We start from the raw sequence: 23,845 nt of genomic DNA, 5'->3' as shown, positions 1-23,845 counted from the left end.
AATAAACAAAATTTTGTCAATTCCATTTTCATTTAATCAGATTGCAAATGATGTAAAACACCAAAAAATTTACCTGAAAATAAAAACGAAACTTTCCAAAATAATTAAATTTTTTTGAGCTATTGCTATTGTTTGACTTAAATGTGTAATGCTTTAGCTTAAACATTTTTTTTAATAATTTATCTGATTAATAGCAAAATCACATGAAATATTACTTTTATTTACATAGCATGAACTCGAACGCTTCGGGTGCTGTTCTTGATGTTGCCACAATTACTTCGTTTTCCTCTACGAAATCGCTAATTGGCTTTGAAAGGTTCTCTTTTGTAGCTGATATGATTGGCATGTAAATTGTTTTTGTTGCTGTTCTTAAACTTGACACATTGTAATTAAATTCTTTTCCAATTCTATCTATTAATTGTTGAACTGTTTCGTTCTCAACTATTTGCACTTTTGTTAATTTAACTGAGCATTCCTCACAATCTTCTTTCTTTTCATACTTAAAATTCGTCCAGTTTACACCAGTGAAAGCATCGCCAACAAATAATATGTTATTATCAAGCGTTGGCGCGACACCAGTGATAAGTTTGAACGCTTCTGTTGCACATATCGATGCAACAATAGCTTGCGTAGACGCAATCGCTGGAATGATATTTTTTATTACACCTTTCGCAAGTTTAAACGTGATGTCCTCGGTCGGGAGACCGAAGCGTTTCGCGTGTTGTTTCGCTTGGTCAACAATCCATTCAATGTGAGAATTGTTATCGCCGTCTAATGCTTCATTGGGCTTTTCTAATGGCCATTGATGCTCTTTGGCCCAAAGAATACAGTGTTCAGGTTGACGTGGATTTGATGCAATTGTACATGATTGAAATACAACTGGTGGTGGAAAAAGATCAAGTTGACAACGCATACATGCAGACTCAAGTGGAGTAATGAGTTTGATATGGCCTTTCCAGCCTTCTGAGCCCCCATCAATAAATGGAATGGAATACTCACCATATGATTCCCGTGATATACGACATAAATTGTCACTAATCCAAAGGCGGGCCTTGATAGAATCAAGACCAGCTATAATAAGATCAAATTGCTTATAAAAATCATCGTCGAATTCTTGTATTTTACAAAAATGAGGTGTGACATTAATATTGGGAATCCTACGCTTTATAAACTCCGCTGCACAAATGGATTTTGGTTTACCTATATCAGACTCACGAAAAAGAAATTGTCGGTTCAAATTAGAAACATCAACTGTATCCATATCAACAATGTGAATATTCCTAAATCCAGTTAGTGATAAAGATTTTAATAATTCACATCCAAGTCCACCTGCACCAATTATTAAAATTTTGCTATTTATTAAATAATTAATTCCTTCTTTTCCAGTTTCAAAATAGTTTTGACAAAACGGCCCTTTTGATTCGAGAAGTGATGAAATTCCTGGTGCTAACATGAAGAAAAAAAAATTTATATTGACAATCTTCGTTTGAAATTTCTTACTTTTAATTTTTGTAGCACAAGCAGATATCTAGTTCGAAAATCAATATTTATATTAAGGCAGTAATGTTTAGAAGTTTAGAGCAAGGCAATTAGAAAATGCCTGTGGAATTTTTAAAAAAATTATATTTTAATTCAACGATAGTGTTTGAATTATGGCGTCAACAAAAAATTTTTTGGTATTCCAAAATTATACCAAGTTTTATATCATTTTATATCATTCAAGTCGATATATTTAAAAATCGACAGAAGCATTATAATACTCTTCCACTAAAGCGCAAATAATTAAAAAGAAACAAGAGAACCATCTCAGAATTTTTATTTACAATCAAATAACATTATCTTTCGAAAAAATTGACATTACAGAAAATAGTTCTATCGTGCATTAATATACAAAATATGCGAAGTAAAATAATAAATTTTTATCCGTTTCTATTAGAGAAAGGTATCCGAAGGTGTCCTTTTGGATGTTTCTTGAGTTTCCGCTTAATATTATGTGTGGTTAAGATTCATGAAAGAGTGCTTGTTTTTATCATTCATAACAGAATGTTTTTTATTTAAACATGACATATAATTATTTTGAATTGTTAATAATAACAATTATTTCAGCTGTTGATAATTTTTTTCAGATACCGATTACAACCAAAGTTTTGAAAGGATAAAAGATTCAAACAACATGGTTAATTAAGAAGTTTACTTTAAATTTCAGTATTTTTTATTTCGGTAAACCATCATCGGATAAAATAAACCACAGAATTTTAACTTCTTATCAAAAATTCAGAATTAGCTTCTTTTCGAGCCACGGTTATTCAGAATGATAAAATTCATCCGATGATACCTATTTCCGGTTATAATCATTTCACTCCGATGCAAGGTCTGTATTGTCAAGCTGTACCTTGAGACTTTAAAAAATCATTTTCCATCTTCAACATTATTTATTGAATTTTGAATTTAAATTGACCTTACTTACACTTAGCAGTCTTGTTTGGCAAAGCAAAGAAGGATCCCTTGTCGCAACTCTTATTTTTCGAAAACTAATTAATACTTAAATATTCATTTTTTATCATGATCAAAAAAGAAAAAAAAGCATGAAATCCACAAGAACTGATCAATCAATGTTATTATCATTTAATTTGTTGGCAGAGCCAATTTGATAAAATTGATAAATTACTAAATTTCGAAATATAAATGTTGCGTACTTCTTTGTATTTATGAAGGCTAAGATTTGGAACTGAAAATACACAGGTAATGCATATTATTTTCATATAATATAATTAATTTAAATATTGGAAATTTTTTACCGAAAACGAACATAATTTCCATGCTGGCCGGTTTTGTTATGTTTTTTCGCTAATTCACAATATTTCTTACTTTTGATTAATTTAATAATAATTACTTTTAAAAAATGCATGGTAATCATTTCATTGTGAAAACGTATATGGTGCGAATCTTTTGGTAACAAAAAACATCGAAATTCATGGGAAAATAAATCGGAAATAAATCTATTTCTGATGAAAATATAATAAGATTCCAACCTCATTTTGGATTGCCCTAAAAATCGGTCATTGATTTCTGGTAATCACCGTAAAATATTTTCCTTTTTTATACCCAATCTTGTCAAAGAAGTTTTTCTAAGCCCAAAGTCAAGCTCACCGGTAAAAATAAACACAAAATTCAACAGGGGTTTTCTCTCAAAAACAAATTTTTGAGTTTACGACAGCTATCGTCCTTTCAATTATTTGTGAACGTTTCCGGTGCAAATTCTGATTCCCGGTCAAGAATCACATTTAAGATTGCATACAATGGAAACATACATAAAAGAAAAGAAATTTAATGTACGTCGTATACCATACTTTTTATCTCATTATTTAAATCTTATCTTTTTATTAATTTGTTTATTTGTTGCCTTTATATTAACTAAATTCTCAACAGTTCATGAAATCCAATCAAATAATCGTACAGAGCCTTTTACTGAAGAACCATTTTATTTTGTTCAAATGTCTGATACGCATTTCACCCAAAAGAATCCATCAAAAGTTGAAAATCTTCAAAAGATCTTTAAAAACATATCTAAAAAAATAGATCCACCACTTGTAATTATTTCAGGAGATATCACTGATGGCACTGAAAATAGTTCTAAAATACAAAAATATGAATCAAATCATCAAAATTGGGTTTTATATAATATATCAAGGTATCAATCAGGTCTTATTAAAAAAGGAAGAGTCTTACTTGAATATCCAGGTAACCATGATTATTTTGGTATTTCAGATGATGATTCGCCAATAAATTATTATAAGCAATTCGCTCTTAATAATGAATTACGAAATACTGGAACAAATTATACAATTGAAACAAATGTTGGAAAAATTAATTTCATTTCGTTTACAGGATTACATTTCCCTAGTCCAACAGGACCATTTGGATCTTTTCCAGTATTACTTCAATCAGATGTAGATAAACTTCAAAATAGTTATATGGATGATGCAACAAATATTATAATTTCTCATTTCCCTGTAAAATCATTATGGGATCGACCTGCATCAAATGGAGAAAGTTTTGAATCAATCATTCGAAAAACAGATATTTATTTAGCAGGACATACACATCCAAAAACATTTAGTACTTATCATGTAGATGATACATTAACAATTGCTTGTACTTCAACTTGTTATGAACAAACTGCTGGAATTATTACTATTGAAAAAGGTGCAATTATATATAATGAATTTAATCCATTTGATAATAATACTATTGCTATCTCTTATCCTGTACCATTAAAGCAAGTAAGTAAGTATCAAGTGTTTAATGAAAATAATTTTCCTGTTAGAATAATCGGATTTTCTAAGAAAGAATTAAATTTAACATTAGTAATAGATGGGAAAAAAATTGGTAAAATACCAATGGTTAAATTAATTAAAGAAAACGTAAAACTTTATTCATTAAATGTAACAGTAAAAGATGGAAAACATAAACTTAAAATAGAAGGAGATTCAACCAAAGAAATCGAATTTTATGTTGGTCAAAAATCGCCAATTTTTGTAGAAATAATACCGAATACAAATTCAAAAGATTTTCTTGTTGCTTTTGCATTTGTCTTTTTGATTATTACTGTTCTTAAATTAATTCCAATGTGGATTCCATTTAAGAAAGAACTTGATGAATTCGAAAATTATATGTTTTATTGTGGAAGTGATTCAATTCCAATTTGCAAGCAAATTTTTGTTGGACCACTTTATATATGGAATAGATTAAGGAAAGTTCCAATATATGTTTACATATTTATAATAATATTATCGTTAGCAATATTAGGTGTACCTTATGCTGAAACTAAAATTGAAAGTTATTTAGCAATTGTTTGGTTATGGGGTTATAGTGCTAATGGTGATATATATTTCGATGCACATTCATATGGTATTATGATATGTTATTACTTATTATGGGTTTTACCCGTAATTAATATATGCGGAATTTACTTCGAATCAGTTAAACATTGTTTACTACAGAAAGTGGAATTCGGCATAAATAGTTTGGCTATGTTAATAGCTACTGTTGCTTGGGTAATAGTTTGTTTGTTTTATGGTGGCGTCTTTTCAGTGTTCACATCTTTCTTTACATATTTACAATTTGTTACATACATATTTTTGATCTCAACATTTATAATAAATTGGAATAGGACACAAGAACAGATCAAACCAGAACTGACAGCTTAAATATAACAAGAATGCGCTTCGCGTTTTTTGTTTCGCTTTGCTCCTCAAACAAAAAGAAGTTTTATAATTAACTCATTGAGAAATAGTTATGAAATTATATAAAAGTTAAGAGTAGTAGAAAAAGAATTATTGCGGGATGTATATAATTTAGTAAAAAGTATCAGCATTTGTTTTATTACTTTATTTTGCTTCTTCTTTATTTACTATCAATTTCTATGATTTTCTTAGAATTTCAAATAATTTCTTTGACTTTTGTTTTAATGTGAATTCATCTTTTCTTCGACCAGGTAAAGACAAGCAATAAGCGAATAATACTAATTGGTAATTTATTGTACTATTCAATACCGTATTTCCTTGAAAGCCAAAAACATTATTATAAGCTTCAAACAGATCAAGTATTGCATTTAAACATTCGAATGATTGTTCTTTCATTCCCAATACTTTATAAGCTATTACGACAATGAAAAATTTCTTTAAATTTCTTCTTGATAATTCTTCAGGTCTTATTGTATATAGCAAAGCTTCAAGACCTCTAATTATAGCTTCATATAAATGGGGAGCGAATTTTACATCTTTTTTATTGTTAAAGTTAATTGGTGTATTTAAATATAATTGATATATTTGCATTAATTTATCTCTATCCTCGATACTTATAACATGTGCAGTTGATCTAATAACTTTCGCAAGACTTCGAAGTATTTTAACATTTGATTCTCGTCCAAATTTTCCACTTTCCAAACAATCATTAATTAATTGGTACGTTGCAGGAATTCTATTTAACAATTCGATTGCATATTCATTGTTAGTTCCTTCACTTAAAACATTTCTATAAAGTTCCGCAAGTTATGTGAGTGTGGCACATATAACAGAAGGTTTTCCACTCGTTAATCCAAAACTTATGCATTGTATCATTTCATTAAATATTTGTATGACATTTATGCCTAATGAGGATGTGATAGATGATAAACTATATAAACCTTCTTCGAATATTTCAGTTTTACTTCTCATTATATCAAATAATTTTTGAGCTACAGTAATACCATGTTGCTGAAATTGATGAGGAAATCGATGGAAACACATTGTAACAAATTCTATATTATTTGATAATATTGCAATATAATTTTTGGAATCATGAAAATATATATCTGAACTTATAATTGATATTGCTTGATTTAATATTTTCTCAATGACTTCGATTTTACTATCTGGCGCATATTTTATTAAATTTAACATAACATAAGAACATGATTGTAATACATTTTGTGCTACATCAATTGGATTACTTAAAACTCTTTCACAAATGCCAACGAATTGTTCATAATACTTTTCATAAAGTTGTATTTTATTTGAGTCATTAAATCTTAAAATTATTTGATTAATTAAGGAAAAAATTTGTTCTGTAATGATGTCATGATCCATAAAATGAGCATGTATTTGTCCAATTAATATATCAAAATATTCATCTGATATAAATAAATCAAAGTTTTCTAACAACAAACTAATAACATATAGTGCCGTATCTGTCATTCGCTTATATGGATGTGCAATTGCTTCAAATAAATAATTGGAAATATAAAATTCCTTATCACTAAATGAGTTTTTTGTTAAAAAGTTTATAATAGATTGTGCTTGCTGAGGTGATTGAGGTGGACGTGATACTATTGCTACTGTTAATAATAAAGAATATTGAACTGGATACGTAGAACTATAAGGATCATGAGTCTGCCAATATTTAACAATAAAAGATAACACTTTATCAGGATGATATTCATAGATGTTAGAAAGAACTTGTAATGCTTTCCTATGAATGGTTTGATCACTCGGATTTTCTGGTTCTATTTCATCATCTGGTATAAGTGATAACATGTCTATTAAACAAGGTATTATATTGTCAAGTATTGGGTTGATCAAATCTCTCATTTGAGCTGTGTTTTTAATCTGTGGTAATATTGAACAACGAATTGATCTTTGAGGTTCTTGTACAAGTTTTTCATATTTTTGCTTAAATTGAATTGCTTGGGCATTTTTCTTTTCGAATTTTGTGAGTTTAGTCCAAAAATCGAGAACGTTAAGGATCTTTTCTGGGTTTTGTTCTTCTAATAGACACTTGAGGGCGATAGTGCCGATATCATTGAAATTGAAACCGTCGTGTTCATAAATTTTCAAAGTAAGTGAAGTCAAAAGTTGCATCAGATGCTGATGAAGTAATTGAGGCGGATTACTAAAAAGAGAATTACCAATAAGTGTAACAAAATTATTAAAAACTTCCGGGGGACAAAAGAGTGGGGTAGCTATTGAAATTAATGAGTTTAATACATTACAGATTGAAACTTGTATGTTTTCCGGATTATTCTTATTAAGAAAAGACGTACCTATAAAATCAAATATCTTTACGAGAAATCCTTTAACATCTTCTGATTGAATTATATCATCAAGTATACCTTCTGAACAAATTTTATTAAGAGTATTGATGGCTACTAGATGCGTATCATCGTTGTACTCTGAAGATCCAAAAATAACAAATAATTGATCAACGAGTGGAAGCATCTCATGCTTTTCTATTGCAAATAATTTGATTAATGTTTGTGATGCTTCATTGGCAAGACTTATATCTGGAAAAGTTAACGCACGTAAGATAGAAGTTTTAATAAAACTGCGCTTCTCTTGGTAATAGTTCATCCATTTTTCCCTGATAAATTCGATTTTATTATGTTCATCAGGAGTGATTATTTGATCAATAAAAAATAAAGCACGAGAGTAAGACGATACTGGGAAATCGGCTTTATTAAGAAGACCTCCACAGATAAGTGCGAATTCAAGTGGATCAGATTTCATTTTTTGAAAAATTATTTCCGAAGCCTGATCACGTGATTTTGAGTCATCTGAAGTAAGTGCAAGAAATTTAGTGTTTAATTCTTCTACATCTCTTTGAGCAAACATACTCCTTAAGAAGGCATTAAACCATTTCACATATATAAACTTAACAATTATAAAAATATTAAATCAATATTTGTGTGCTTTACATTTCACATTCATTCAACATTTTTGAATATTTTATACTACTATCGTTTGTATTCATAATTTGGCTTGAGCTTTCATCAAGAAAAAAATGACAGAGAAAAGAAATAAAAACCACTTAAGTAAACAGAACTCAAGCAATAGCGAATTTGATAAAACTGTCGTTTTTGATATCCTATCAAATTTATCAAATAAAAAAATTTTCCCAAGAAGCCCATTGACTCCAAAAACAGATGAATCTCTAAAAAGATATGCGTTTTTATTAGATTATTTAAAAAATTATCATCAACTTGCAAAGAATCAAATAAATGAAGCAAAAAAATCCGAAGAAAAAGAAATCTCATCACGTGCAAGTAATAAAATATATCAAAATGAAAATGAAATCCAAAATGTACTTCCCGAAATCAAATCAAATGTAAAAAATAAAAATGAATTCAAAAATAATTTTATTCATGCAAACAAAAAAGTATATCAAAATAATAATAGCCTAGAAGAATTAAGAAAAAGAAACAAAGATAAAAATACACAAAATACTCCTGAAATTTTCCGAAATAAAAATGAAATTCACATAAAACGAAAACCAAACAAAATCGAAAACGAAAAGAAAAGAATTGTAAAGATACAATACGATAATGAGGAATTTGGAATTAGAGGAGTTAATTTCGTTGAACAGTTTATTTAAACATTTTCATGTATCAATTTTTTTTTAAATATTTTTGCTCAAAGTTATCTGTGAAATGCATTTTACCAAAAGATATATGTGTCTTGTAAGTATATTTTTTATAAAATTAGGTTCGAGTTTTCTTTCATAAAAATCATTTTATTCATTTTGACTTAAAAAAAAGTAAAATCTTTAATATAAGCCATAGCTAAGGGAATTCATGCTAATCATAAGAACTCATGCTTTTTCAGTGAAAGTTCCAACTTCAGTTGTTTGCTGAACTTCTATTGGTGTCTCGGTCTGAGCTGCTTCGGGTTGGACAACTTGTGGAGCCATGGGTTGAATTATTGGTTTTGTTTCAGTTTGAGCAGGAGGAATAACTAAAGTTGGTGAAATACCGACGTTATTGGATTCTGGTATTGGTGGCGGAACTTCTACATTGCCTGTTGTTATTTCTGTGTTGAGTTCACTAGATGCAATTTCTTTGTTTTCATTCTTTGAGTTTATCTTTTTCCAATTTCTTTGAAGCTTATTCCAATGATTTTTTATATTAATGTCTGTTCGACCTGGAAAGAATTTAACCAATGTAGCCCATTTTTTTCCAAATAATGAAGTCAATTGCATAAGGGTCTTATCTTCTTCAATTGTCCAATTGGCATGAATAACATCAGGGGAAAGATAGTGTTTCCAACGATCTCTACACTGTCGTGGTGTTCGATCAACAAGAGTACTTGCAAGAAGATCCCATTGTTTTGCTCCATGTTGGTTCACAAATTCTTGGATTTGTTGATCTTCTTCTGTGGTAAATTTCCTTTTTTGGCGTTTTGGCTTTGGTGTTTGCTCGTTGCTTTGCATCGATAATGTTTTGTCTAACCATGTTTGAATTTTGGCGGGAAAAATAATTTCTAACGAATTTTGATACAAACAAATGAATTTATGAAATTTCAATCTCTATATCACTTTAAAAATGCAAGGATATTTAAAGTAAACATGATTCAGCATTTAATTTTGATTTTTAGCTTTGATTACAAAAAATTAAAAAGTTCATAACAAAGTTTCTATTCATTTTATTTGCATGAAATCTATCTCTATAGGTGAAAGTTATGGTTATTTTAAATTTTCTTTCAAGGCAGAGAAATTTTATGCATATTTTACCTTCGAAAATATGTTGTTCGTTTATCCTGATGAAAACTTCTCAAATTTCTACCACAATATTTGTATTGTTTACATAATAACCGCAACAGCATGAGCGAAAGTTTGAAAGAAAGACTTTTATCCTCACATCCATTTCTTAATTTACCTTATGTAAAAGTATATTGGTTTGACATTGTTGATAGGATAAATAGAAGAAACCAAAAGGAAAATTTATTTTTACTAATCTCATCTGCTGGGTTATTCTTCATCTCCAAAAGAAAATTTCCCTCCGGGTTTAAACCTAATGAGGTTGTTGCCTTAAATTCCGTTTTGTCAATAGCTTTAAATAATGATTCAATTATTTTTGATATCGAAGGAGAGAAAATCGAAATTATCCATCAAGATGCTTCAAAAATAGCATCGATGATATTTGAATTATGCAAGAAATTATTTCCACAAAATGATGTTAAATCAAATACACCAATTCCACCTCTAGATTTTGATTTTAATCTCAACTCATCTTCAATATCAGGAGATTCTTTCCTTGCTACTGTTATTCCAAGAGTTTCGCCAAGTTTAATTGATCAAATAACTCTTTTATACAATTCTTTAGTCAGTGCAAAAATCATTTTTACACAGGAAATTCTTACTTCCCCTCTCCTTAGTTATTATAACAAGGCTATTAGTGATGAAAAAAGGCTTATTGATATTACCATTGAACATGCAAATCTTAATTTATCCGTTAAAAACTTATCCACTATAAAATCAGACACATTTCGTTCCATTCGCTTCAGTGAAGTTTCGTTTTCTTTAATTCCTGAAGATATCGTTTTTTTCGCAAATGATAATAATCACATAATTACACATTTATCCTTTATAAAATGTGATTTGCTCTACCCAGAATTTAAGTACTTCATACAGGACTTATCTAAGTACAAAGGTCTTATTAAAAGTCTTAGGATTTCATCATGCAATTTTAATGAGTCGAATTTTCGTGCTATTTTCTCATGCATGTTCGAAGCGCCTTGTTTCAGTTACCTCGAGGATCTCTTTGTAAGTGGTGTAGATCTGAAAATTTTCCAGATTCTTCTTATTCAATTAATGGGAAGTAATACTGTTCTTACAAACAAATGTTTCCGAGTTCTGAACATAGGTTACTGTGGAATTGATGTTGGATATGTTCTTCCAATTATAACATTATTCCCAACTGGTCTTAAGAATCTTTCATTTACAAATTGTATATTTCACACCGTGATCAAAGAAGCTTCATTTCAAGGGCTAAACTTCCTTGATTTGAGCTTTTGTAGTTTCACCTCTGAATCATTTGTTTCTCTCATGATGTGTCTTTCCGAGACAAAGGGCAGCCCAATTACGATAGCATTGAATGGTTTACATTTTGCGGAAAGTGACGATTTTATTGATTCCATAGAAAAAATCAAAAATTTATCCCTAAGTCAACTTGAGTCTTTTTCATGGAAATCTAATCTCGTTACTAACTCGTTTATTGATTTCATTGCTAATCAACCCAAATTAAAAGAAATTGATATATCATATTCAATTATTCCTAATGAAGAAGATCCAATAAAAGTCTTAAGCAATCGATTTATTGATATGCACCTTAAGAAACTTACAATGAAAGCATCGGAGAACGCTGATAATGGGTCCGATGTTGCAAATTTATTGAATCGTCTCGAAAAAATCGGTGGTATTCAGTCACTTGATATCACTGGGCAAATGGTTGGGGAGAAGGGGATCAAGTCTCTCCAATATCTTGTTAAAATTGGTATTGAAGAATTATTCTTTGATGGCAATTGTACCGATTTCGACACAATTTGTCAATTACTGAATAATATCATTTTATCTGGGAATGTCAAGCGATCAAGTTGGCCATCAAATGATGTAATAAAAGCTATTGAACTAATTCCATCAAATGAACAAGAAAATTGTAAAATGAAATTAGAAGAGATCCATCGAAGCTTTGTCGCAAAATTTGGAGAAGGTACAGAAACAATACAATCTGAAACTGAGATTGATGTCCAATGCACTTTGAGGAAGGCAAAAGAGGACAGACTGAATTTTGTAAGAGATGTGGCATTATTGAATGCGGGCTTAGAGCAAATTATAAAAGAATGCATTGGAAGTGATCGAAATTTGGAAGAAAGTGATCCATTGATTAATGTATATAACGAAATGTTAAATACGTCGTTATAGTCAAGGATGACGGAGAAATTATGTTGGTAAATGTTGGTTTAATTTGAATTTAAACAACGATTGTTGATGAGGATTCCCCAATGAAAGAAAACCGTTTGTGGTTGTACGTTAAAACGAAGGTGATTAAACGGCCTCCGGTACCAAATTGCAGGAAATGGAACAAAAGCTTCTGAAGGTAATTCTTTCAGGATTTCCAAAGGATACAAAAGAAAACCAAATAAGAGATTATGTTGGAAAATTTGCAACTATAAGCAAACTTAAGATGAGTCATAATCATTTTGATGGAACTTGTTATGTTGAATTGCCTGACGTGAGTAATGCATCTGAGCTTTTTGAAGCTATGCGCCAATTGAAATTTCGTGGAAATGTTATTTCAGCAAAAATATTTGATCCACATGCTTATAAACTAGAAAAAAACAAGAAGAAAAATAACCAAAAAAGAAAAGGAGCGCCTATGATGTTTGAAGATAAGGACTGCCCTATTCCATTGAGTCCAGCTGCCTTTGAGAAAGCCAAAAACAAATCAAAGCGTAAGCCATCCAGAGAGCCTTCGCCACCTCATAGGCACAGCGACGACCATCACTCAAGGCGACGCCAATCACCACCACACCATTCACATTATCATTAGCTGTAATTAAATAAACATATTATTTTCAAATATTTTTAAAATGAATTCAAGGCAAATTCGAATCCTTTAATTTATAGAATCACAATTTTAATACGATATTTTAATGGATGCTGGAAATTATGATTACAAAACTTTTTAAATAATTCCTTAAATTTCGTAGTTCTCAGTTTTAAGAATGCAATTTTTTGAAAAAAAAAAAATAGTAGTATTGTAAATTTATATGGTAATATGAAATATAATTTGTATTATTTTAGTTTGTCTTTCATTACCCACATTGCAAAAACATAAATGAAATTTTTATCGACTCTATTATCATTAAAAGCTTTTAACATTTCTCCAATTATGGTTTTCATTGTACGATGTACTTTTTTTGTCAATGCCTGTGGATTTAAAATCATTATAAGTACATTAACAGTAAGTTCATTTAGTTCAAAGTGAGATATATCTGTTAAAATAGCACATACTTCTAGTACAATTATTAGATAAAGCTTATCAATAAATTGCGATTTAGAAACATTAATTCCCATTTTACTTTCATTGAGAAGTGTTTGAATTTCTCTTTGCATCACTTTACTCTCGTACATAATAGCTAATGGATTCTCTCTATTAAAGAAAAGCATTGAAGAACCAAGAATTTTAGAGGAATCAACCTTAATATACACAGATATTTGAAAAATTTCTCTTGTAAGCCCACCAATAATATAATCTAAATAATCTTTGTCTGTCTGAAGTTGTGAAGCAACTTCAATTGCTTCCAATAAAACAATAAGGAAAATCATGAATATTTCTTTTTCATATATTTTAAAATCATTGAGTTTGTATTCATTTTGAAATCTAACAATAAAAATATATTTCATGGTTTCAAGTAAAAAATTTGGAACTTTTCTTTTTTGATCAAGAAGAAGAATTAAACTGTTTCCAATTGAATGTAATTCATTTAATAATTGATTTATATCATTTTTATTCATAGAGAAAAAATCATTGATTTTTTGAAACAATTTATACTCAGATTGCATTTCTTGAAATTGTACAATTTCTATAGCATTTTTTAGTTTTTCAGCTTTATGACAATAAACGTGTATCTTTTTATTTTTAAATGCTAATGTTACAAAATCATTTTTTATAGAAAATGAAGAAAGTTGATCAAATGAAAAATCATAAATTTTAAATTGATAATTTTCATTAAGAATTAGAATTCGAAAAGGAGAAACAATTATTTGTACAATATTATCCTTTTCTTTTGCAGAAAAAATCTTAAAATCATTTGTAGCAAATTGTTTTTGCATTTATAAAAATAAGAAGAAAGTTATTTTTATGAAACAAAACCTATAAAAACAATCGCATAAAATACAAACAACAGTTTTTTATTCATTATTAATTAACTTCACTTGCATTCCAAAAATCACTAAAACCTTCAATGTATTGTGAAAGCAATTTTAACTCAGGGATTTCTAATAAACTTATTGTATCGCATATATTATATTGTTCCAATTTAATAATCGATATTAAATCCAATAAATCCGAATCATTTATAGTATTAATCCAATAAACCAAAACTTTACCGATTTTTTGTTGCACATTATCCAAATCGAAAGAATCACATAATAAACGACATAATTTTGATGAATATGGAACATTATTCGGCAAATATAAAAGTATCACTTGTATAGTGATAGATCTAATCTCATAAGAAGGATTATTCATTAAAAACTCAAACAACGGAAAATAAACAAAAAAATTATTATTCCAAAACTCAAAAAAATTAATAAACAGATTTAAACAACTTTTTTTCATTTCGAATGAACAATTTTCGTTCATTACTTTTTGCATCATATAATTATCCAAGTTTTCAGGTGGTTTTATATTTGTTGAACAAAATGATAATAATGAAAAAATTAATAAAACAATTTCATCATCACTTGTTGACAATAATTCATTTAAATTAGAAAGAAAATAATTTAAATCGATTTGTAATTCATATTTTACACTTAAAATTAAAACTTTAATAGATCGAATTATCGAATGATTTAGCTCAAAGTGTAAAACTTTATATATATATGGAAATATCACTTCATATATCATTTGAAGAGATATATCAAATGGCGGAGAAAGAAACGCATTACATATATATGTAAAATCATATTCAGTATAGTATCTGTTTAATAAAATACCAAAAAATTGTATAACTTTTGGATCGCATCGAAGTGACTGACATCGAAATAGAAAAATTGAAACAAAATTTAGAAATTGTTGATATAATGGTGAAGAAATTTTTGTGATAAGAAATTCAAGATAATGAGGAAAAAAGTCAAGGCTAGTGGTGACATTTTCAAAAAATAAGTCGCTGTTAACAATTGGGGAAATAGAATTTAATGTTGATTGAATAATTGAAATATCATTATCCTGATCAAATATTATGGAATTTAGTTTTGAAAATAAAATAGATTGAATTTCATTAGAGAATGAAAAAAAAGAATTAATTATGCATGATAATTCTTCACATGTATAATATTTTCTATCAAAATAATTTTGTATCCAATTTAAATTTGTCTTTTGAAGTATATTAATATTTCGGATTTTGCTTCTTGATTTTTCAATTTCTTCATTTTTCTCCATTTAATGATTTCACATAACATTTCATAAAATCATAAACGGTCAATAAAGAACGTTTATTAAAATTAACAAAGTTTGTTTAGAAGGCTGAACACCAGAAATGTCTTCCCTTAGCGAGCAATTTAACAAATTAAGATCAGAACTGAAAGAGCTCCAAAATAAAACAATACAATTTGAATTGGATTTACAACAACATGAAAGAGTTCTTGAAACTATTTCAAATTTACCAGACGATAGAAAATGTTTTAGACTTATTGGAGAAGTACTCGTACAGATGACAATTGGTGATGCAAAGCCAGCACTTGAACAACAGAAAGCATCATTAAAAGAACTTATTAATACATTTAATCCGAAGATTAAGGCTAAAGAGGAAGAACTCCTTGCTTTTCAAAAAGAGCACAACATCCAAATCCGTCCATTAAACGAAATTCCTGGGTTAAATAAATAAAATATTAATTTTGTAAATTAATTTTGAAAATGTAATCAATTTGAAGTTTTACTTCTCAAATATTTTGAAAAGAGATACTTACGTCTAATTTAATTTTGATGATATGTAAAAAGGATATATTCTTGCCAAGTAAAAAATGTTTTACAAATTTTGTTGTTTAATTTATTCACCGACTTTTTCTATTGAATTACAGTTATTTTCTATGAGTTTCATCAATTTTCGATTTGATTGAAGAAATCTAGACTATAGCCAACTTTTGTGGCTTTTGAAAAAGGTCCGTCGGTTTCATTGAAATTTGAAGGAAACTTCTAATTTCAAAATGAGCATCGAGGGAAACGCCGTGAAATTGGTCCTTCTTGGTGACTCCGGTGTCGGAAAAACAAGTATTGTAACTCAATATGTTTCTGGCTCTGCACCAGAAAATGTTAACCCAACAATCGGTGCTGCTTTTGTTACAAAAGATGTTAATATTGATGGCCAACAACTCGAACTTCTGATTTGGGATACAGCAGGTCAAGAAGTTTACCGTGGTTTAGCACCAATGTACTATAGAAGTGCTTTGATTGCTATCATTGTTTTCGATGTAACAAAGGCTGAAAGCTTTGATTCTGTTAGTTACTGGATCAGAGAACTTAAAACCAATGTCGAAGAAAATATAGTTATTCTTGTTTGTGGAAATAAAACGGATCTTGAAGATAAACGTGTCATTGAATTCCAGAGTGCAAGTTCAATGGCCTCTGAAAACGGAGCACTTTATGCCGAAACTAGCGCTTCCACAGGTTCTGGAGTTGATAGAATGTTCCAAATGGCGATCAATAATTTATTACAGAACAAAGGAAATGTTATAAATGATGGTAAACCTAATGGAGGTGTTAACCTCAAGGATGACACAGGAAAACAAGGCAAGAAAAAGTGCTGCAAATAAAGTATTCACTTTTGGTAAATTAAAATCTGGATAACGAGCCCATATCAAAACCGTTTTTTTACAGTTCGAAATTGTGAATAAATTGATCGTTATGGCCACCCACATATCCGATCAAATTTCATTTAAAAAACGTGTGTAAACTGTTCAATAGAACGATAAACTCAGAATTAAGACAATTTTTCTTTGAAAAAGCTCCATCGTTTTTTTTAATAAACAGTTTAAACGGGCGCGTAAATATAGAAAATATATCTGAATTTAAAATCGTTCCTAATAAGGGTACTTCGATAACATTTCGCTTATTTGTAGATTTTTTATATATATTTTTTGTAATAATTATTTTGATTGATTTTCCTAAACACTATATTATAAAGGGAAATAACAACACCAATATATTCAAAGCGCACCACAAATTTTATCAAAACAAAATTATTTTAAAAATAATTACACAGTTTACTCATTACATTCCAATAAAGTCATCATAGTCTGCTTCCTCTTCAACACAGAACAGTGACTTTGTCTTTGAGTAAAGTGATTCTTTTTCACTTCGAATCCACTCTTTTCCAAGAATATTCTCAAAGAACGGATGTTCTTTAATCTCAAAAGCATCGATTCGCTTTTGTTGATCTTGTTCAAGTGTTCTTTGAATTAAATTTCTTAATTCAGTATAATGAGCAAAGATAACTTCTTCGTTACTAGAAATTAAACTCAAAAACGTAAGACCATATCTCAACACATCAACAATTGTACATTCCAAAATAAATAGCGTGAACACATTTAATTGGTGGTGCTTTCTCGTCTAAAACAAATATTTGCACAACTTCAAACAAACCCAAAATAATAATAATTTCATTTACAAATTAATATTCGCAGTTAAAGTTCTTCATCAGTCTCAGACATTTTCAATATTTCCATGAACACGTGTTCCAACGACGATGACGAGCACGTGTAATAGCAATATCCATTGTCTCCGTTCATACCATTTTCCATCAGTGCGAACAGCTCCGCCAACTCTATGTCTGTTGCTGGCACGTCGTATAGCCTTGCTGCCGGCCTCGAGATCTCCATTTTAGCTGTTGGCAATGTTTTCTCTATGAAATTTGTACATTTTTCGGCCTCTTCATCGGAATCATTCCTCAGCATTATATCTATTTTATAAATTGTTCCAAATCGTTCAGTTAATTGTTGTGGTGTTCCGATTGCATAAACGCTTCCTTTGACCATAATCGATATGATATCGCATAAGAATTCCGCTTCGCTTAACAAATGTGTACATAACATAAACGTTTTATCGCTTTTGTATTCTAGAATTAGCTCTTGTACATTATGTCTTGCGACTGGATCTAACGAAGCAGTTGGCTCATCAAGTAATATAATGTTTGCTCGACTATAAAATGATAATGCGACTGCAAGTTTTCGGACATCACCTTGCGATAAGTCTTGTAAAGGTTTATCTTTAAGTTCTTCAAGTTCTAAGTCATGTATTAAACGAATTGATTTCTCTTCTTCTTCTTTATCGAACTCGAATAACATTCCATACAACTTAAAGTGTTCCGCCGGCGTCATTTCATTACATAAATGGTTATTAAATTGTGGACATACACTAATTATTGTTGGGTCATGGAATTTAGAGATGTCAACTCCATTAATTTCAATTGTTCCATCTGATGGTGGTAACAAAGAAGTTATCATTCGAATTAATGTCGTCTTACCTGCGCCATTAGCGCCCAAAAAGCCAAATAAACATCCTTTGTCGATACCTAATGACACATGGTTCACTGCTGGTATAGGTTTACCTTCTGTATTAAAGAATAAACGTGAAACATTATCAATTCGGACTGCGAAATCATGAGAATTCTCAACTCTTTCTCGCATCTCTAAGACGTCCGGTGTTATTTCTTGTTTATCTTTCAGCTCTTGGAAATATTCATTATAATTATTAAATGAGTTTTTAGCAAGTTTTCGTTTGATTGAGTTTCGTACTGATTCAATGATAAATAAAATGAAACTATAAATAAGGATATTACCAAAGTCCATAATCAAGAAACTTTGTGACGTCGCTTCTTTCCAATAATATGAAAATGATTGTCGAAGTGGTCCAATATTAGATAATACATATGAAAATATCCGCTGTAATGATAATGGAGGAATTAATGAATAAATCCATTCTAACCAAACAGGATTTGGCTTCCATCGAACACATTGGATGACATAAGGAACTAACAAGACAATGATAAACGTTAAGAAACATTGTCGATTTGCTGATTCTGGACTATCAAATAAAAATGAAATTACATACATAAAGATAATAAATGATGGTCCTAACATGACCATAGTATACCATGTGGTTAATAAATTGTCTAAAAATGCTTGGATTTGTGCAATGCAAAATATCGCCCAGATGATGGTGGTGGTGAATATCCAGACAATGAAGTCTAAGAGAAATGTGCCGAGCCAATATGGAAAGATTTTTAGTGTACAGGAAACCATATATGACCGAATTTCGCCCGTAATATCAATGATAGGCTGTGTAATGATTAATGGAATAATGGAATATAATCCTGCAACTAATATGATCGGACCGATATTCCCAAAATAATATTCAATACTACGGCTGGCTGATACTGTAAAGGTCAGTGTGAAGTTCCCGCCGTAAATATAATTCCAGACTGCTTTGGTGGCTAAAAAATCTACTGTAAATTGATCAGATGTTTCATGATAACCTGACGTGTTAAACCATGTGGACATAGCAAATGCGTTGTTTTGCGTTTGGTAAAATTGTACACCCATTGGAATATATGTAGGTTGTTGAAGTGATGTTTCTTGTTGAACAACCCATGAATTTAATTCATCTGATGAATTAAAGGTAAGGCTGTCAGGTGTTTGGCCTAATTCTCTTTCATAAAGATTTATAAGAGATTGTTTTAAATATGGAAATTCAGGTAATGAACCATCATCTACAAACAATAAAAAATTTGAATTTTGTGCAAAATCTTCAAACGTAATTTTATTTGTTCCAGGTTGCATAAAATAAGCCATTGCATAATAAATAGCAATTGCTAAAGCAGAAGCTACAATACATGCAACAATTGTAAATATAAAGGATCTCCATGAACGTTTGATCATAATATATTTTCGAAATAATACTGCCTTAAAGTGCGATGTCTTTATAGGCATTATCGATAATTGATTACACAAATTTCGACCTGGGCCGTCGGTTGTATTGAAATTGTCCTCATTTTGGCACGTTTACATTTTTCTGCAGAAATTGGCGCCTGAAATATGAACAGAAGCATTTGAAATGCCTTCAAAAATTCAATTTAAGTTAACTTTTTGTACAGCTCGAAACCGGAAAATTTTTTTAACAGTTTTTTAGTTACCAATCATCATATAAAATTCAAAGTAGGTAAAACACTTAAATTTACGAAAAGAAATAATGTAAAATTTACTTAAACTAATTCTTTACGCATTAAGTCAGTTGTTGACATCATACTTTCATAGTTTTTCTTTTTTCTTTTTATAAAGAATATTATCACCAGTATGACAACTATAACAACGACAGCAGAACCAACAGCAATTAATACAATATGCAATGTTGTTAAACCTTTTTTATGTTTATCTTCAATTATTGTAACTTTATCTTTAATACTTTCATCAATATTATAAGTTGAATTTACTGTTCCATGAAAATTAATAATAATTTGAATATTATTTGGTAAACTTAATGAATAATTTTCACCATTCAATATATTAATTAAAGTATCATTATGTATTACAAAAAATTCAATTTTCAAATTTTCTACTAAATTAATTTTCTTTATTTCATCATTAGAATTAACAAAATCAATTGAATTATTATAAACCTTTATAGTTTTAATTGTAATTTCAGAATTATTCATTTTAATTGATTGTGTAATTTGTATATTTGAATCAAACGATTCGTAATCAGTCGTTAAATTATTGATCGATAAAACAAATTTATTATTATCTTCAAAAGTAATATTTTTAAGTTCTAAATATTCGAAATGAATTACATTACTTGAAACTTGATTTGTTTCAGTAAATTTAATTCTTAAATTATTAATTGATAAATAATAACAATTATAAATATTAGAAGAAATACAATTAGTAAAAGTAATCAAATGTTTTATATTCGTATTATTATTTTTCAGTAAATCCAAAGTTAATATTTCTGCATTTAAATATATTGAAGGTATTTCGATGTTTTTATCAATATAAATTACTCTATCATAACAATAATAAAAAATTCCATATAATGCAGAATTTGTTGAATAAGTATTTTGTAATTTACAGATATTTTTATTACTACAATCATTCTTATCACAGAAACATAATGGATCATTTTCATTAGGCTTATTTAATACAGCTGCAAAAAATGTTGAAGAATAAGGATAATTATTTGAGATAAAGAAATAATTTTCTTGTGAAGCATTAATTATTATTGGTATATTTTGATTTGTTAATACTTTATCTGATGTTATACATTTATAAACATTTTGTGATAATGATGGAATATAATTTTCAGGTTTTCCCATTTCCCATAGTAATGAATATTGATTATTATATTGATTAGTGAATAACACAACTAATAATTCATCATAATTTGAATATTTTGATACTTTAAAGAATTTTAATGTATTTGGTTGCATAATAAATTGTGAATTTTCTGGTAAAATTGTTGATGAACTTGTTGTATATGAAGGAAATTCTTGAAATTCAATATTACATAATTGTCCTGTAAATCCATTTTTACATATTAATTTTCCATCATTACATCCATTTGAATTTTTTGTTGATATACATTCATTTGTGTTTTGCATTTCAATATATTTCGGATTTGAATTTATATCATTTTGTTCAAATGGCCCAATTGTTGTTATAATATATGGAATAGTTGAAGTAATTTCAATATTTGATATTACATGAATTTCATATTCACCAATTTCTAATTCTTTTGTTGGAATTATAATCTTTTCATTTAATGTATAATGTTCTGTATCATTCATACGATTATTTCCAACATATATTTTTTTAGTTGGTGAAATAGCTATTAAATCTAAATCAAAATAAATTGGTATTAATGATTCAATACTTAAAGGTATATCATGTGAACATAAAACAATTTTAAGAGATGATGTATTCTTAGTAATTTTAATTTTACCTTTATGATGCATTTGACCTTTTGACATTTTAACAATATTCGAAAATCTTAAACCAAAATTATCATCTTCAAATGGTAATACAGTTGATATATCTATTAATCCATGACCCATAAAATTATCTGGAGTATAACTTCCATCAGATTTTGAAGCAGAAGCAATTAAAAGTGATTTTAATAATAATGAATTAATATTAACTTTCTCATTTAAATATTTACAATCATCAAAATATTGTGAAATTAATGCTGCAGCACCTGCTGCATTTGGTGTAGCCATTGATGTTCCTTCTAAATAATATAAATCATCTATATATTCATCTTTTGAACCATGATTTGGATCAATTATTTGTTTAGATTTTGAACTCATCACAAATGAACCTGGTGCCATAATATCAGGTTTAATTACACCAAAATGTGTTGGACCTATTGAAGAAAAATATGATTTAGAAATTTGTGAATTTTGTTTTCCTATAATTGAATCATAAGAATAATTTATTGTAATATATTTTCCTACATCTGATTTAAGTATTGTCGGATTATTTGTCACAAATTTTCGGGAAGGATAAAAATTAGAAAAATATGAACTAAAGTCATTATATTCTTCAGCTTTTATATCATAAACAAATCCATAAATAACATAATTTTGTAATTGAGCTGTTACTTCAGAAGAATCAGTTTTCATTTTATTTAAATCATTAATATCCAAATATAAAAATTTCCCACTTTTCTTTGGTAAACTAAAATCAGAACAATTTGATAAATAAAATTTCATGCCTTTTAATTCAAGGTCTTGAATAGCGTAAGGTTGTTGATATGGTATAAGAACTTGTATTTGTTTTCCTTCTTCATTTATAACACTGAATTTAAAGTTTTGATAATCAAAAACCTTTGATGCTGCACCAACAGTTAAAACATTTTTTGAATTTCCTGGTGAACGAATTGTATAAAATCCATTTCCTGCTTCATTACCTGCACAAAAAAGTATTAGACAAGTTTCACCAACATTATTTCTATATATAATTTGATCAAAAAAATATTGCAACTGTCGGTCATTCAATGGTGTAAGAGAACCCCATGAATTAGTAAAGATATGAACATTACCTGTTTGAATTATTTCAATTAATTTACTTGTGTTTGACATAAGTCTGTTAAAGTTTTCATCAAATGAACCTAAATACATAAGTTTAGAATCAGGTGCGATGCCATTATATGAATTAATTTTATCATTTTCATTTAATGATTTTCCTGCTATAGTCCCTGATACATGTGTACCATGAGATTTGTTTGGCATATAGTTTTTATACAATAATTCTTCAGTATCATAAAAATTATAATAATATGAAATCTTTCGATGATTTGGTATAAATTCGTTAAAAGTCATATTTACTGATGGATCATAAAAATGTGAATGATAATAATCAAGTGAATAATCAAGTAATGCAACTGTTTGATTTTTACCTGTAATTCCTTTGGATTCAAGATATCGTGGTGCAATAATATTACCATGTGTATCAGTAATAAGATCAGCTGTATTCTTTTGTGTAAATCCAGATGCAATAATATTAGCTGGTGTCGGTGGTTCATATGAATTAACAAATTCAACTTCAGGTAAAGAACTAAAATATTTGGCTGATTTTATGGGATCTTTAGTTTCAACAATGAGGTGATCATCTGAGCAAGATATTATTATGTAAAAGGCAGTATTCTTTGGTAAAAATTGAGTAAACTCTCCTTTCACAAATAATTGCTTAGAATTACTAATCTTATTTATGTCAATTAATTTGCTATTCGGATCAACAAGTGAAATAAGAGCTTCATTAT

General features: G+C 28.8%; 7 protein-coding genes across 7 annotated transcripts; 4 read left to right on the top strand and 3 right to left on the bottom strand.

Annotated features, from left to right (window-relative positions):
• Nucleotides 1-217: 217 nt before the first annotated feature.
• GO595_003140 (ubiquitin-activating enzyme E1 C) lies at nucleotides 218-1,453 on the bottom strand (the record flags this gene model as incomplete). The annotated part of the gene is made up of 1 exon (XM_067916128.1): nucleotides 218-1,453. One exon carries the CDS (start codon nucleotides 1,451-1,453, stop codon nucleotides 218-220), a length of 1,236 nt encoding a protein of 411 aa, XP_067776941.1.
• Nucleotides 1,454-9,126: 7,673 nt separating this feature from the next.
• GO595_003139 (Myb-like DNA-binding domain containing protein) lies at nucleotides 9,127-9,744 on the bottom strand (the record flags this gene model as incomplete). The annotated part of the gene is made up of 1 exon (XM_067916127.1): nucleotides 9,127-9,744. One exon carries the CDS (start codon nucleotides 9,742-9,744, stop codon nucleotides 9,127-9,129), a length of 618 nt encoding a protein of 205 aa, XP_067776940.1.
• Nucleotides 9,745-10,446: 702 nt separating this feature from the next.
• GO595_003138 (Leucine Rich Repeat family protein) lies at nucleotides 10,447-12,234 on the top strand (the record flags this gene model as incomplete). The annotated part of the gene is made up of 1 exon (XM_067916126.1): nucleotides 10,447-12,234. One exon carries the CDS (start codon nucleotides 10,447-10,449, stop codon nucleotides 12,232-12,234), a length of 1,788 nt encoding a protein of 595 aa, XP_067776939.1.
• Nucleotides 12,235-12,388: 154 nt separating this feature from the next.
• GO595_003137 (uncharacterized protein) lies at nucleotides 12,389-12,862 on the top strand (the record flags this gene model as incomplete). Its single annotated transcript, XM_067916125.1, has 1 exon — nucleotides 12,389-12,862. The coding sequence occupies one exon, from the start codon at nucleotides 12,389-12,391 to the stop codon at nucleotides 12,860-12,862; it is 474 nt and encodes a 157-aa protein (XP_067776938.1).
• Nucleotides 12,863-15,575: 2,713 nt separating this feature from the next.
• On the top strand, nucleotides 15,576-15,923 carry GO595_003136 (uncharacterized protein; the record flags this gene model as incomplete). Its single annotated transcript, XM_067916124.1, has 1 exon — nucleotides 15,576-15,923. The coding sequence occupies one exon, from the start codon at nucleotides 15,576-15,578 to the stop codon at nucleotides 15,921-15,923; it is 348 nt and encodes a 115-aa protein (XP_067776937.1).
• A 319-nt stretch (nucleotides 15,924-16,242) lies between these two features.
• GO595_003135 (small GTP-binding protein) lies at nucleotides 16,243-16,848 on the top strand (the record flags this gene model as incomplete). The annotated part of the gene is made up of 1 exon (XM_067916122.1): nucleotides 16,243-16,848. One exon carries the CDS (start codon nucleotides 16,243-16,245, stop codon nucleotides 16,846-16,848), a length of 606 nt encoding a protein of 201 aa, XP_067776936.1.
• An 870-nt stretch (nucleotides 16,849-17,718) lies between these two features.
• GO595_003134 (ABC transporter family protein) lies at nucleotides 17,719-20,022 on the bottom strand (the record flags this gene model as incomplete). Its single annotated transcript, XM_067916121.1, has 1 exon — nucleotides 17,719-20,022. One exon carries the CDS (start codon nucleotides 20,020-20,022, stop codon nucleotides 17,719-17,721), a length of 2,304 nt encoding a protein of 767 aa, XP_067776935.1.
• Between the last annotated feature and the right edge of the window lie 3,823 nt (nucleotides 20,023-23,845).

Source organism: Histomonas meleagridis (genome assembly GCF_020186115.1).
Source record: "Histomonas meleagridis strain 2922-C6/04-10x chromosome Unknown contig_20, whole genome shotgun sequence".
NCBI classification, from domain to species: domain Eukaryota; phylum Parabasalia; order Tritrichomonadida; family Dientamoebidae; genus Histomonas; species Histomonas meleagridis.
The sequence above is the reverse complement of the archived record's forward strand: the minus strand, read 5'-3'. Positions and strand labels throughout refer to the sequence as shown.